General features: G+C 36.7%; 1 protein-coding gene across 1 annotated transcript in view; it reads right to left on the bottom strand.

Moving 5' to 3' along the window:
* The window catches only part of cstpp1 (centriolar satellite-associated tubulin polyglutamylase complex regulator 1), a 241,139-nt gene that overhangs the window by 45,451 nt on the left and 180,093 nt on the right, over positions 1–15,595 (bottom strand). The window contains exon 5 of the mRNA XM_028793835.2: positions 11,902–11,987. Coding sequence (XP_028649668.1) covers positions 11,902–11,987 — 86 coding nt within the window. The remainder of the gene's footprint in view (positions 1–11,901; positions 11,988–15,595) is intronic.

A 15,595-nucleotide genomic window follows, 5' to 3' on the forward strand; every position in this document is an offset into this window, starting at 1 on the left:
TTCATCTTGCAACAGGACAATGACTCCAAACACACGGCCAAGGTCTTAAATTATCTTCAGCAAAAATAAAAACATGGAGTCCTGTAACAAATGGAACTCCACAAGAGCTCTGAACTCAACATCAGCAAGCCAGTGTGGACAGACAGAAGCAAGCAAGACAACCAATGTCTGTAGAAGGACTGGGACAAATTCCCCAAGAGGCTTGAGGCAAAATTCCCACTGATTTTCTTATAAAAATGCATGGCAGTTTACCTACAGTGGATTAAGAAAGTACAGTATTCAGACACCTTAACTTTTTTCACATTTTATTATGTTGCAGCTTTGTCCTAAAATCATTTCAATTGAAATTTCCCCCAAATCAAGCAGCACTCAATACCCCAGAATGGCAAAGCAAAAACAAGATTTTTGAAATTTTTGCTAATTTATTAAAAATAAAAAAAAATGAAATATGACATTCACACAAGTATTCAGACCCTTTGCTCAGTACTTAGCTAAAGTACGTTTGGCAGTGATTACAGCCTGGAGTCTTTTAGGGTATGGCGTGATAAGCTATGCACACCTGGATTTTGGGGATTTCTTGGCATTCTTCTCTGTTGATCCTCTCAGCTCTATCAGGTTGGACGGTGACCGCTGTTGGACAGCTATTTTCAGGTCACTCCAGTGATATTCAAATGGGCTCTAGCTGGGAAACTCTAAACATTCCCAGAGTTTTTCTTAAACCATTCCTATGTTGTCTTTTCTTTATATTTAGAGTCAGTGTCCTGTTGGAAGGTGAACCTCCAGCCAAGTCTGAGGTCCAGAGCATTTAAAAAATTAAAAAAAAAACCTTCTGTAATCCTATTTTCTCTTTGTCATTCTGGAGTATTGGGTGTTGGCTGATGTAGGGAAAAACTGAAAGTAAATGCAGCGAAGAAATGTGAAAAAAGAGAAGGGATTTGGATACTTTCTGAACCCACCTGTAACAGAATTAACCCAGTTTTAATATGACCAAAAACTGATTTCATTTAATGTTTAAGTGTCTACTACTCCTTATGATACATTTGTGACATTTAGTAACTTTTTGTTTCATTATTTTTGAAAGCATCTTTGCTTTACTTACAGAAACAAAGGCATAGACTCAAGTGTCCACTGATAATTAACAGTTTGGCACTCATGCTAGCTAAGCCCAAACACACGGGAACAAAACATTCAGATCACATCTGTCATTCATAATTAATTACATTTCAGAATAAATAAACCATTGCACAAGCTTTCTCTGTCTTCACAATACTGAAATGTCATCTAAGAATGATCATCATTCCCGACAATGAAAAACACTAAAATAAAGTACTTCTGTTAAGTCTCTATCAACAGCCTTCCACTGAATACACTAATTATAAAAAGCTACTTTCGCATTTCCAACTTTATCTCCATGTTTAAAAATAAACACTCTGAGACAGAATACAATAAATTATACTATTATTATAATTGGTTATTAGATAGATAGCTTTATAAAATTCACAGTTAACAGTTGATTGTAACAATTTTAGTAAAATACTATAAGTGTAGTAATGCACTAAGTACAAGTACAACTGAAGATGTCAAAGTAACTAAACAACTACAACCGGCAGGCAGCAACATTCAAGATGGGTTGAAACTCTAAGATGCCACAGCAGTGAGGGAGTTGCAATAGTTCAACCCCGAGAGAGATCAAGACCTAGAACAAGGACTTCAGCACATGTTTTGTAAAAATTAAGGTGCTGACTTTGAGGATGTTGCAGGAAAAGAAGTTAAAAGGCTAAGACAGTGAAAAAAGGAGAATTTGAGACAATAGGCAAATTCAGCTCAGGCAATACTGAAAAAAGTGGAGGGAAAAAGAGAAGGTAAGTATTTGGCACCAGCAGTTTTGTGCAAAAAGAAATCCATTTTCTAAAAACAGCAAATATTCACTTGACTGCAGAAGCCAGTTCATTCATAAACGGCCACAGGGAGGAAAGACAAAATCTGTGATGATTAACTAGGGATCACTGTACTACTGATAGGTCCACATGAAATGCAGAATTTAAGGGGTCACCACTTATAAAATAAGTCTATTTTAACCTTCATCCCAGATGGATGGAATTATTAGTATGATCAATTTGCACTTTTTATTTCCTATTTTTATTGGTTCCAATATAATATAGGCTAATGTAGGCTGTAATGTAGACTACACTAGATAAAATAAAATGAATTATAAGGAATCAAATAAGTTAATGGGGCGGCACGGTGGCGCAGTGGGTAGCGCTGCTGCCTCGCAGTTGGGAGATCTGGGGACCTGGGTTCGCTTCCCGGGTCCTCCCTGCGTGGAGTTTGCATGTTCTCCCCGTGTCTGCGTGGGTTTCCTCCCACAGTCCAAAGACATGCAGGTTAGGTGCATTGGCGATTCTAAATTGGCCCTAGTGTGTACTTGGTGTGTGGGTGTGTTTGTGTGTGTCCTGCGGTGGGTTGGCACCCTGCCCAGGATTGGTTCCCTGCCTTGTGCCCTGTGTTGGCTGGGATTGGCTCCAGCGGACCCCCGTGACCCTGTGTTTGGATTCAGCGGGTTGGAAAATGGATGGATGGAAACAAGTTTACTCTGTGTCATCTGCTCTTTAGCTGTTCAGACATAGGTAATACTTGGACTTCAGTTCAGATATTCCTCTGTGGCCAACCGAAAAAGCTCAACAGGAAGTGTATTCATCACCAGGTGACAGGACTAACCCAGTGACATTCTATCTCCCACTCTGACCTATAGCTCGAGAGCCTCTAATGTGGACTTGGGTTAGCAGACATCTCTGCATGTAGCGTCCTGTTCTGGATGTTCTGCTAAACTGCACAATGTGACTATTTCTTTTATTTATCTAGACCCAGGAATAGATGGCAACCTATCTGCAGCATACAATAACACAGGCTAAGGTCAGGTTTTCTTAATCTGTTGGTGTCCTGCTAGGTACTCTATATTACAATACAGAATTCACTTTTTTTTTCTACAAATTAGGAAGTTTCTCAAAGTACAACGAACCAACTTCATACTGTATGCAAAGAACCTGTCCCAGAATTAAATGGTGATTTGTCAAGCAATAGTTCTATGAGAAACCATACAACTCAGTAAAGAACCATAAGATGCCATTAAAGAGCCATTATTTTCAAGAGTGTGCTTGCCTGTCTACAATGTCAATGCAACAGGAAAATGAAACTCTTTCATTTTGCTTCTATAACTAATTTGATTTTAATTGTTCTTGTTTTATTCTCTGCATTTTGAAGAACTAGTGTATATATGAAGTGATGTGTATGTAAATAAGAGTCAAATTGAACTGGTCCTATTGATTCAATACAGTACGCAGCATTTTATAGTTCCCATATTATAAATATTATATTATGAATGTGGTCTCTCCTGTTGTGTGTGGATGAAGTTCATTAACAAAAAATAGTACAGGAAACGATCAAACAGCAGTGACCTGCCACTACTATTAATTGACTTGAATTCATTTGGTGCTGCTTTATTAAGTGTGAAGCGCAGTCAAATTGACCGGGTTAAACTAATGCATTTCAGGGTTACATTAAAAATGTATTTACAGAACTTAACATGTCAATTACATGCATTAACAGAGATTAATCGGCACCACTAATTTTTATATTATGCCTACAACATCTGCAGAGGTGGTCAAAATGTTTAATGTGTTATTGTCTGGATGCGTTTGTGTGTTGTTGCTTGCTTAACTCTAGTGTGGCATCTGAGTAAAGATATGTTCTGGCATCTGCTAACTGTGGCATTGACTTCTTGTTACAAACCATCTCTTCAATCTAGTGCTTAGATGATTACTGTGTCAGTATCGCTGCCATTCGTTTAAATTCTTTTGACATCAATGCTTGATTAAAATAGTTTTCATTGACTTAATTGTGAATTAATTTAATTACATATTGTAAATTCAAATTAACAAATATCCACCTAAAGACCCTCCTGAAAAAGAGAAACACTTTGTACGACTTCAACTATGGATTAGTCTACAGTTTCAAGTTTACCTTGAGAGAGTGAATTTCACCTTGTCTGTTTTGTATATTGTATTTTCCTCTTTTACACATCGGATTGCAGCTCCTGTTGTCAAACAGATTCTCAAGTCATCAGTCGAAGCCATTGAAACGCCACTTGTCTGAATGTGCCACCTGTACAATGAAGCTGCGCTCTGAGCAAATCTCTATCACACATCATACACACCCATGCTATAAAATATTTAATAAACAAAAATGAAGTATCTGTATCGTTGGTGTAGTAAGTAAGTGCTCTGACTTCAGAAATGTTAACAGAATCCCCAAACACACCTGAAAGATAACAATATTCATACATATTCTAACTTGTTAAAAAAAAATAAGAAAGTGGCTATTTTGCCACAATGACAATAAGTAAAGAAATTTTTTTAAAGCCAGGTTTTCTATTATTTAAATATTGTTAACAGTATTTGTATGTTTTTTTTCATAATTTCAAAGCATTACATTTGTTAATGTAAGTGAGATTTACTTCAATTGTAACTTTATATTGAGAATAATTTATAATATTTGACTTGGGATATGATGTAAATATGTAGCAGTATGTCTGTGGCTCTAAAATATGCAGTTAGGGTTCATCTGCACACCTCAGCCTAAATGTCACACTCCGCTCATGCCCAGAAAAACCACATCTTAATGTTTACGTAACATGTTATAATTGCCTTAGAATTTCCAAAACTGTCAAGTTGATTTGACAAATTTTATTTTAAATAGATTCAATAGACAGAGAGTTATATAGTTATATTGACTGGCAACTGATTTTTACATGAATATTCAATGCTTTTTCTGCAATATGTCTTTCTATTTGTAAAATTAGGAGAAAACAATAAAGCACATTGATAATGCTGTAGAGTCATACTAGCAAAAGCTCCAAACATTGCCCAGCTGTGGTACTTGCCATCTTTAAACAATGTAAACCAAAATTTAGATAAATGGCTCATTAATCCTTTTTGCATCCTTCCTTTGTAAATATGTTTACTGTGAGAGCAGCTAAATAATTAGCTCAAATGTCAAAACATCTGACAGCCGGAGAAGATCAGAAAAATCATTTTCTGGAAATGAAACAGCATGTACAGCTATATATCAAGATAATGAGCAATTTTGTAAATTAGATGTTCTGTAGACTGGAAGGCACCCTTTGCTGAATCCAGTTGACCCAAAAAAGTGACCAGAGATTCAATTTTGATATCTCTGATAGACAGAGTCAAAAAGTGCAGAAATGACCCAGACTTGTCCAAAAACAATATCCAATCAGGCAATGCTTATCTGATCAAAAGAAGAGGGAACTCATCCAACATATACAGTAAGCAGGAACAACTCATTTAAATCCCTCTGATGTTTCCTTGAACCACAAGGTATCTAAAGTATTTAGCTCCTTTCCCCTTCCCTTGATGTTGTGCTGGTCTCAAGTGGTTTGTACAACACACATATTTGGGTGCCACTGTCTAACAGTACTGAAAAAAATAACTTGATTGCTTACCAAAGAGAATCACAAAAAGAAAAAGAACCTGTTAAAGTTTGGCAGGGTAAAAGAAAGAAGAAAGTGCACAAGAAAATAGACCCATAATGTTCTAAAAATAATTGCATGAAACTTTCAAGAAAATGCATACAGTGATCAAAACACTAAACATAAAATTTACTGTCTATCTCAAATTAAGCTAATGCTGTACATCTGGTGTAACAACAAACAAATGATTTATATGGAAGTGATTCACTAAAATTGGTGCTGCCCTGTCAGAAGTACTAGAACTTTATAGCTTTTTTTCCATGTTGCACTACTGTCACTCCATCTATTGTCTTCCAACATGTTGTCAGACCCTCATCAATGCCACCAAAATAACAACTTAGCTCCTCTTGTTCTTGTTCTAATTCTTCATTCTGTGTTCTCCCATCTCTTTCTCTTTGGCTGTATCTTACTTTTAATAACACATTCAATGCTCCTCACACACCTAAACATCGATCACCCTACTTACATAAGATCACCAGGCTTAAGACTGCATCTTTGTGCTCAAACTATCCCTTTTCGGCCTGTGAGCGAGCGAATGAGAGCAGACAGCTGGGAGTACAGCCTCAGAAGGAGTGTTTGGCTGACACTTGGTGGGGAGAAGTTACGAGGAGCAGGACTGACCGGGAGTATGGACAGCTCGTCACGTAAGGCCAAGAAGGCAGTGGGAGTTGAGGAGGCTTGGGATGGAGAGCCCCAGTGTGAGCATGCTGGAGTCTCGGTCCGGCGAGTGAGCTGTATATAGCCAGGGGACAGAAGGCTACCAGACCAGGAGGAGAGTTATTATTGGGGAGCTGCCAGTTATAAGGAGAAGGCACCAGGTTTTTTATAAAGGACAACTTCCAGCCAGTATTTTAACCTCATTTTTGTAATGGAATTATTTATTATGGATTTTAACCTCCAATTTTTGCACATGATTTTAATGGATTACTTTTTATGGATTTTTGAAGCATTGCACTATGGACACTGTTTTGGTTTTGTTTTTAATAAAAGCACTGTGCAATTTTTTTCACCATCCTTTTGCTCAGTGCGATTTGTCCTCATTACACAACTCATCCTGTTACATTATCGACGGTGTTGGGTTCAAGAGGCTCCCAAAACTGGAAGAGGGAGCTTGGAGCAGGATCCACACTGTCACAAGGTCCTGTTTAAAATGAAGTTCAAGAGGGCTGCAGTTAGTAGTCTCACTTCTGAGCAATGCCCACAGCACAATGTTTGATCCTGACAAAGGTTTCAGCCAGTTCCATTTGATCCTGAAACTGGTGGGCATATTCTGGAACCCTGGTAGCCTGAAAAGATGCACAGCAACATCTTCCCACATTGGGTTAGCTCTTCTCTCCAAGCAACTCACCTGCTGCAGTTGTGGATTGCTTTTCCTTAGAAATCTGCCACTCTTGGGCATCCCCCGGAATCCCTGTGGATCATCAGATGGGTCTAACCTGCAGCCTACACACTCCTGGACAAGGTGTCAGCATTTCTATGTTGTTTTCCCATGCAGCACTATTTCTTGAAGTGGTGGGCCTGCAGCTACTCTTACCATTGGCCAAGCAGATCTTCAGGTTCTCAGAAGGAGAAAAGCCACTGCAGTCCAGTGTGGTCACTGATTAGGACAAAGATGAGACAGAAAAGGTTGTGCACTTCCTTCACTTCCAACAGCTTCTCTTGAAGTCACGCAGTAATTCTGCTCTGGTTTGAACAAGGTCTGGTAGTAACTGGCAGCCATACACTCCTCTTCCTCTGGTGCCACTAGAACAGCATTGATTCAATGACCACATTATTGACTTCCATGGCCACTATAAAAGGCAGAGTGAGGCATAAAGAGCTCAAGGCAAGGGCCTGGTAAATGTGTTTTTTCAAGCTGTACAGTGTTTTCTTTTCCTCCTCGCAACCCACAAGAAAGGCTTATCCCGGTGCAGCAGGTGGAAGAGGTGTTGTCAACCAGCTAAACTAAGGACAAATTGTCTGCAGGAACAAGCTAGGCCTACAAAATCCCAATTTCTTTTTCTGTATGGGAGTACCAATCCACCTGTAACTTCTGCCTTGCCCATCCCACATGTGCCACCCCCCAGCTACCCAGCAAACCAATGTATGTTTTGGTCACTTAATAGCATTTTCAAATTAGAAAAAAATAGGGTTTTCATACACCTAAACTAATAGAATAAATATTTAAAAAAGCATATAGATCAATATAAACTGCAGTCATTACAGTAAAGTCTTAGACACAAAAAGGAAAGCAACTGTAGACAAGAGTGCCAGTCTATTGACAGCCACACTCACACCCATACGCTCATTCATGCCAGGTTACTAATCAACCCAACCCACACATTTTTGGAATCCATCACATACAAATATATGCATTGCACAAAATATTTTCTTTGTTCATGTGCATTTACAGTGTTTTAAAGCAAAAGTAGACATATTACAATTTTTACATATTGAGAAATGTTTATAGGTAAGAGGAGCCTACCGTCCATTTAAATTTTTTTAACAATTTTACAAACAAGCCACAAGCTTAATCGACTGCAATTCAATCAGCTATCTATCTATCTATCTATCTATCTATCTATCTATCTATCTATCTATCTATCTATCTATCTATCTATCTATCTATACAATCATGGCATATACTGGTTACTGGAATGGGGTGCTACATCTTCGAAGTCATTTTGTTCAGAAACATAAACTCTTAGAATGTTATAACTTTTCATTGTAGATACTGTTTCTTTTTGTAATTTCTTTTTAATTTGTAATTGACACCATTAATTATTAATTACATTTTTTTAAAAGGTTGACACTTATAACAAAGACAAGAACAAACCCTGGGTGGGATAGCAGTTAATGCCAAGGCACTGTCATGTGCACATCAACATTCCTTCAGATTGGACTAATATGCTAAAATTGGTTAATTAAACTAATATGCATGTCATTATTGCATGTCATTCAGTTGTGAAGAGGAAAACTAGATTAACTAGATTAATTAATAGAAAGTCAAAATGATCTTTCAAAGAAATCCTAAGTGCAAAAAAAAAATTAACAGTCTTACACAAAGTTAAGTTTTTCACCATCAAAAGAAATAACACACTGAAAACTGCCAATATGCAGATATTGGATAATTAAGTCATGTACATGCCAACCTTTAAATAGTCACTCCGATGAAATCACACACAGCACATCTCCCAATGCCTTCTGGGTAAAATCCCTATGGAAATTGCAATGCTGAATGACAAAAAATGTTGACACTCAATATGGGTTCATGAAATAATGATAACAAAAAGCTACCTTTTCTCAGGAGTCTTTAAACACAAAACTTACACCAGGAAATAATTCCATTGGGAGAAAAAAACTCTAAAAAGATATACAGTTTTCTTACTCAACAAAAACAAACATACAAGATAGTACTGTTGTAAATAAGGTGAAGGCCTCCAAAAAGACTTACAAACCAGGCCAGAACCTTCACCAGCCTGCCTAAAGAGAGGCAGCCACAACGTAAAATGAAAGAGACAGGCCGAAATGGGTAACTGGCTTAGTTTGAAAATTCAGAATATGAATTTGGTTTAGATTAGATTCAACTTTATTGTCACTGAACACAGTACAAGTACTAAGACAACAAAATGCAGAAAAAAGGTCAACAAATGCTATTTCCACCTGGTTATGAAACAAAGGTCTTTCACATGTCAGGTGAAAGTGATAAAACACTACACTATGGAAACTAAGGCATTTTATGTTTTAAATATTCCAAATACACAAAATGCCCTTTGAGGGAGAGCTAAATCATCAAATTCTTAAAAATGTATTTAAATATCAAAAAGAAGCACAAAAATAAATGCATACTAAGAACAAATCAAAACAGCCACAAAATCTGAAAACGAAAACAGTACTTGCATAAAACACTGATAACATTCCAGCAAATAATGAAACTGAAGGCATCAGTGATGTCAGGGTAGACCCGCCTCTTAGGGTTTCACCCACAAAAAACAAGGAAAAATAAGCTAAACAATAAACATAACAATGTTAACAAAAATTATATAAAAACAAAAAAATCCTGAAAAATAATTCAAACATAACATTTGCTTTAAAAAATCAAGTCAACACTTGTGACGGAATATCCTTTAAGACAAACTGACAAACATTTAATGACATTCCTATCAATCACCTATGCCAGCTCCGCTCTTGATATGGGATTTGGTCATACTGTATGAATATAATTGTATAGACAAATAACAAATTTCTTGGTGTAAGTCATCTTTTTCAAAGGAGGCTCTTGGCATTTCTTGGTGTATTTGTGAAAACATCATTTTTGTTGAGGTAGTCATTAGCTCTCAATGGTCATGGACCATGTAGTGTGCCAAGGGATTTTCTAGCTGTCCTGAGGAGAAATGCACTGCGTAAATACAGCAAAGGAACACTTAAAATCACACATTGGATGTCAACGCACAAAATATTCAAGTGGAAATTCTTTACTGAGTAATATTGTGCATGTAATTGAGAACAAAATGATGCAACAACAGTCAAAGGAAATTAAAATTATCAATGGAGGGCTGGATTCAACATCACACTGAAAATCAAAGTCAAAAGTGGAAATCACAAGCTGATCCAACTTTGTGAATTTCATTATGGCAACTCATGATATGACTCACTAGTGTGTATTGGCCTGTATGCACTCTCAACAACATCTGGGCTTGTTCCTGATAAGATAGCAGATGGTGTCCTAGGGGATCTGCCCCAAGACCTGGATCAGGGTATTAGTGAGCTCCTGGACAGTCTGTGGCCCTACTTGGCAGTGTCAGATGCACTGATACATAATGACCCAGAGATTCTCAATTGGATTCAGATCTGGGGAACATGCAGGTCATCAAACAGCTGCCTACACACTCTGGCCACATGAGGCCAAGCATTTCCCTGCACTAGGAGGAACTCAGGGCTAATTGCACCAGTGTAAGTTCTGACAATGGCTCTGAGGATTTCATCCAGATACCAAGAAGGTGTCAGAGCACTGTAACCTAGTACATGGGGGTCTGTGAAACCCTCCAAGGATATGCCTCACCAGACAATCACTGACCCACTACCAAACTGGTCATGTTGGATGATGTTGCAGGCTGCATAACATTCAGCACGGCATCTCCAAACACTTTCACGTCTGTCACATGTGCTCAATGTGAACCTGCTCTCATCTGTGTGGAGAACACAGCACCAATGGTGGAGTTGCCAATTGCGTATTCTCTGGCAAATGCCAATCGAGCTGTATGGTAATGGGCTATGAGCACAGGTCCCACTAGAGGATGGTGGGCTATCATGCTACCATCATGGAGTCTGTTTCTGACAGTTGGTCAGAACCATGCACACCAGTAGCCAGCTGGAGGTTATTTTGTAGGGCTCTGGCAGTGCACCTCCTATTTTTCTGTGCACAAAGGAGGAGATACCGGTCCTGCTACTGAGCTGATGCTTTTCTATGGCCCTGTCCAGCTCTTCATGTGTAATGCTTGTCTCCCGGTATCTTCTCAATGCTCTAAAGACTGTGCTGAGAGACACAGCCAACCTTCTTGCGAAGGTATGTATGGATGTGCCATCCTGGATGAGCAGGACTACCTGTGCAACCTCATTTGGCTGCAGGTACAGTAGTGAAAACTAGAGAAGAATCAGTCAGGAAGGATAAGAAGAGAGCAGTTGTCTGTGGTCACAACCTGCAAAACCACTTCCTTTTGGAGGTTGTATTGCTGTTCCCTCTCCAGCACACCTGTTGTCACTTTCATTTGCACCAAACTGAATGAAGTTGATTCACTTGTGCTTCCTAATTGGACAGACTGATTACCCTGAAACTTAATGGACATGGTGTTAGACTGTGATAATTAAGTGTTCCCTTTTATCTTTTTTGAGTAGTGTAGAAAACTTTGATGGTCAAAGTGATTTCCTTAATGTATAAACATGAAGAAATTCTTGTGGGTTTAAAACATAGTTAAGATATTGCATATAAGGTTTAGAGATTATTTACACACATTGATTTCAAGACCATTTGTCTTGGGAAATGAGTTTATTTACTTTTGTATTGATTTAGTAAAATTACATTATAGAGAAACAAGACACAAATCAATCAATTAGTATTGTAAAACATTTATGTTTTAATAAACATCTGTTTATTTTAGAAAAGTATCGATACATTTATTCCGTATAATACAATTTTTTTCTAAATTTAAGTAAAGAAACGCAAACAAGTGGACCTGTTTTAAAAACACTGAAATACAATTTCACCATAATGTAGATAATGTAAAGACCTCTGTCAAGTTGCAAAAATAGAACTGAATTTGTTTCTTTAATAGCTAGTTAAGAAATGAAAGAAAATAAACATATTGTTTACATACCCTCATAGTAGAACTGAATCTGAAATGCATAGAGAAAGTCAGAGAAAGACATTGGGCAGTCCATTGCATCATCCATAAGGACAATCCTGTTGAAAAACAGTATCAGTTATTAGACCATGAAAATTATTATAACCAATCAAATTATATAAATCATCCTGATTATGATAATCAGAAATCAATCCAAATTTATATAGTCAAATGTACAATAAGCGCAAATACGTACTGTCCATCTCCCATTATACTGTATATGTCCACTGTGTTGTTTTTATTTTGTATTGTACTGTCCATAATTGTCCTGTATAATTCACTCAGATGATGCTGTCTATGAAAAGTGCATAGACTGCTTGAACGTTTGATTGACACAATCTGGACTATGATTGAGTTTTGAATCTATTACAATAAAAAATAATATGTCTCATATGGGAACAGATAACACATCATCTACAACAATAAGGCTATGAAAATAATAGACCATTTTTATACCTAATAACAACACTCAATAATAGAAACAGCAAGATGAAAATCTTGAAATAATTTAAGTCAGTGCAATGACCTAAGACTACTATAAGTATTTAATGTCTCTTCATATGACTGCTGTAATAAATATAACAGTCCCCAGCACACTAGAAATGATAATATGTGGTTATTGAAAACTAATCAGAAATACTATGGATAAACCATAAAAACAAACTTATTATTTTATTAAAGCAGAAACTCTAGATAAGAAAAAACATGTTTTAAAAATGCCCTCTGCTTTGTTTCTAGAGTTGCAATCTTCAGTCCCAAATATATATACACCCAGAGCACTAATTTAAATGACAGAAATTAATTAAGCTACCATTTGGTATGTCCTATACATTTCATATTCAAATAAAACAAAATTCAGGAATAATTCAGGAGCTCTGCAAAGAAGATAACAATTGAAAGCAAACAAATACTATATTATAGTATTCATAGAATGCATTGATGTCCCCCTACTCACTCTATGACTTTTGAATCATTTCCTTCTTGTGACGGTACTCTTGGTAACACACTGAGCTAGACAGATCACATCACCTTATCCTCAGTCCTTGGTAACAGCTTCTAAATTCTGGTGAGGAATTCCTCCATACTCTCAGGTAAACTGACAGATAATTCCTCCAGTGTGTCTTAGCTCTGCCCTAGGCCTTATCTCATTTTGTTGTGCCTGATAAACTTCCCATATTGCTAAGCTGTAGACTTTGGGGTGCTAATTCTCACTCAGACCATATCATATATGATTATTAACTGCTCCAGACTATGCAGATCACCCTCAGATATGATTAAGAGGTTCTCATCATCCATAAGCAGCAGAGACTCTTCTGGCTTTTGCTGCATCTTAATACTCAATCCATGAAAACAAAGTAAAAGGACAGGAAACAAAACAAACTGCTGATGGAAGCCTACAGCCACATGAAACTGGTTTTAAGTGAATGTCTAGCATGTAAAGACAACACTTGCTTTATATTTTTGGGAACCCTGTGTCCCTGTTAGACTCACTCATGGCCAAAGAGTCAAAAAGCAATTCAAAAATGAAACTGTGGTGATGGCTCAGAACAAATCCATGGAACAGGGATACTGGGAACTAACCCTGGAGTAAAGCTATGGAGTAGTGCTCATGGGCAAGAAGGAAGTGACTGACATAGAGCTCAGTCATAGTCAGGATGAAGAAGCCGTTTTGAGTTTCCATGTGAGAAGATACAATGCCAACTACTTTGGATGTCAGAATAAGTAATTTTTATTATTCACTAATTAGTTGCTCATTTTTTCACTGTTAAATGTCAAAGGTACATTTTTTAGTTACTTGAAAAAGTAAGTTATATTTTTATGTATTAAATATTTTTGTAACAGTAAAACACATTAAAAAGTAATATTAGTAATAGAATGCAATCACGTGTTAGCAGATTACTGTAAATATACACTTTTTCTTACCACTTTATAATATCATGTAGTTAAAAACATAGTCCAAATAGGCTTGTGCAAGTCTCAATAGCAGTGTTGATCGGCAAAATTCCCCAAAGCATTTATTACAGTGAATATGCTTTGTTTGCCAGTAGCCTTGTTCGCCAAATATTTGCCTGGAAATTCGCTTTGTGGCCAGCTTAGACAATCATTTTTTTCCAGCATGATGCTTTGCAAGCCTAGCATGACATCACAGAGCTGTAGTGGCCATGCACAGAAATATCATGCATGTACACTATAAGGGCACACCACCCCTGCACATACAGTAGTTAGCAGATGCTTCCCTAGCCATTAAAAGACCATTGCACCACTATAATCCACTCATAACTAGTCCAGCTACTCCTTCCCCATTGACATCAGTGCAGTTTCCTGTTTTTGGCTAAGTTCCAGAACATTTCCACATTTTCGTCAAACTCATGGCAAAGCCAACTCTGCAGGATTTGCTCATCACTGCTCAATAGCTTTCATAAAGAACAGATTCTAATTTACAATAATGTAAAATTTATGACTAACTTTAGCTCTAATTCCTTAATGTGATCTTGGTTGTGTATAAATTTTGAGGTAAAATTGTTGGCTGCTTCAGACCATGATGTAGAGCAAGTCTGAATTTTTGCTAATAAATTGTAGTGTAAGAGTAATATTGAACCATTACAATGTGCAGATAAGGCAGTCATGAAGTTATTTTAGTGTAACTTACAATAAGTATTGATTACATATTTGTTCACTATATGCTTAAAGAGCGATGTTTACACAATTTCTTTCCTTCTTTATTATTACATTCATTTCTAGATACAGCAAGTGACATTTTGCCATCAGAAACAGCTGTTAGACAAATAAAAGGGGAAACTATACAAAATGTATAAGTTGAAGTGACCTCTTTCGAGATAAATTTGTCACACAGAATGTTTCTCTGCTTTAAGACAGATGAGTCTGCAAATAAATACAGTATGCCAATGCTTTTCAAAGGGAAATTTTTGAAATTTCAAAGATTTGTACAGAACACTGTATTCCAGATATCTTAATGAAAATTGAACATTTCTAACAAATTTCCTTGAAAAATAAGGATGCCAAATGTCAACAAAATCGGTCCACTGGGAACCTAGTAATTTCATGTGGACAGACAACTATGACAATTGCAGTCAGTGCTTTTTGCATCATACTGTATGTGAACACACCTTAAAAAACAGATATTATTATTGCATACTTGGACTGTTCAGAGAGACTAGATTAAAAGGTCTTTCTAGGACCGTTCACTGTGGCATTTTTTTAATTGAACGCAAAAAAAAAATGTTTTTTGAAGTCAGATATGTACAAAATATAGAATATTGCATATTTATTTCATTGTATATGTGTTATTATATAAAATGATCTTGTTTAAAGAATACATCACATAAAATGTAAAACCATAAAGTGTACAAGTTAGAGTTACCGCAATTCAAGAATATCTTGTACTAAAAGTTCTCTGTTTCATTTGCTCTTATAAATAGCCACAGTTTAGACAAGACTTTCATTTATAAGACTTGATCGCATGGTTAATGGGGAGTAATGCAAGACATATAAAATAAGAAAGAAAGAAAGAAAGAAAGAAAGAAAGAAAGAAAGAAAGAAAGAAAGAAAGAAAGAAAGAAAGAAAGAAAGAAAAAGCTATTTTTGTGCTAAACTGGAAAAAAAAAATTACACTAACTAATGCAAATTACTCATCCAGTTTTTCTTA

Source organism: Erpetoichthys calabaricus, chromosome 2 (genome assembly GCF_900747795.2).
Source record: "Erpetoichthys calabaricus chromosome 2, fErpCal1.3, whole genome shotgun sequence".
In the NCBI taxonomy this organism is placed as follows: Eukaryota; Metazoa; Chordata; class Cladistia; order Polypteriformes; family Polypteridae; genus Erpetoichthys; species Erpetoichthys calabaricus.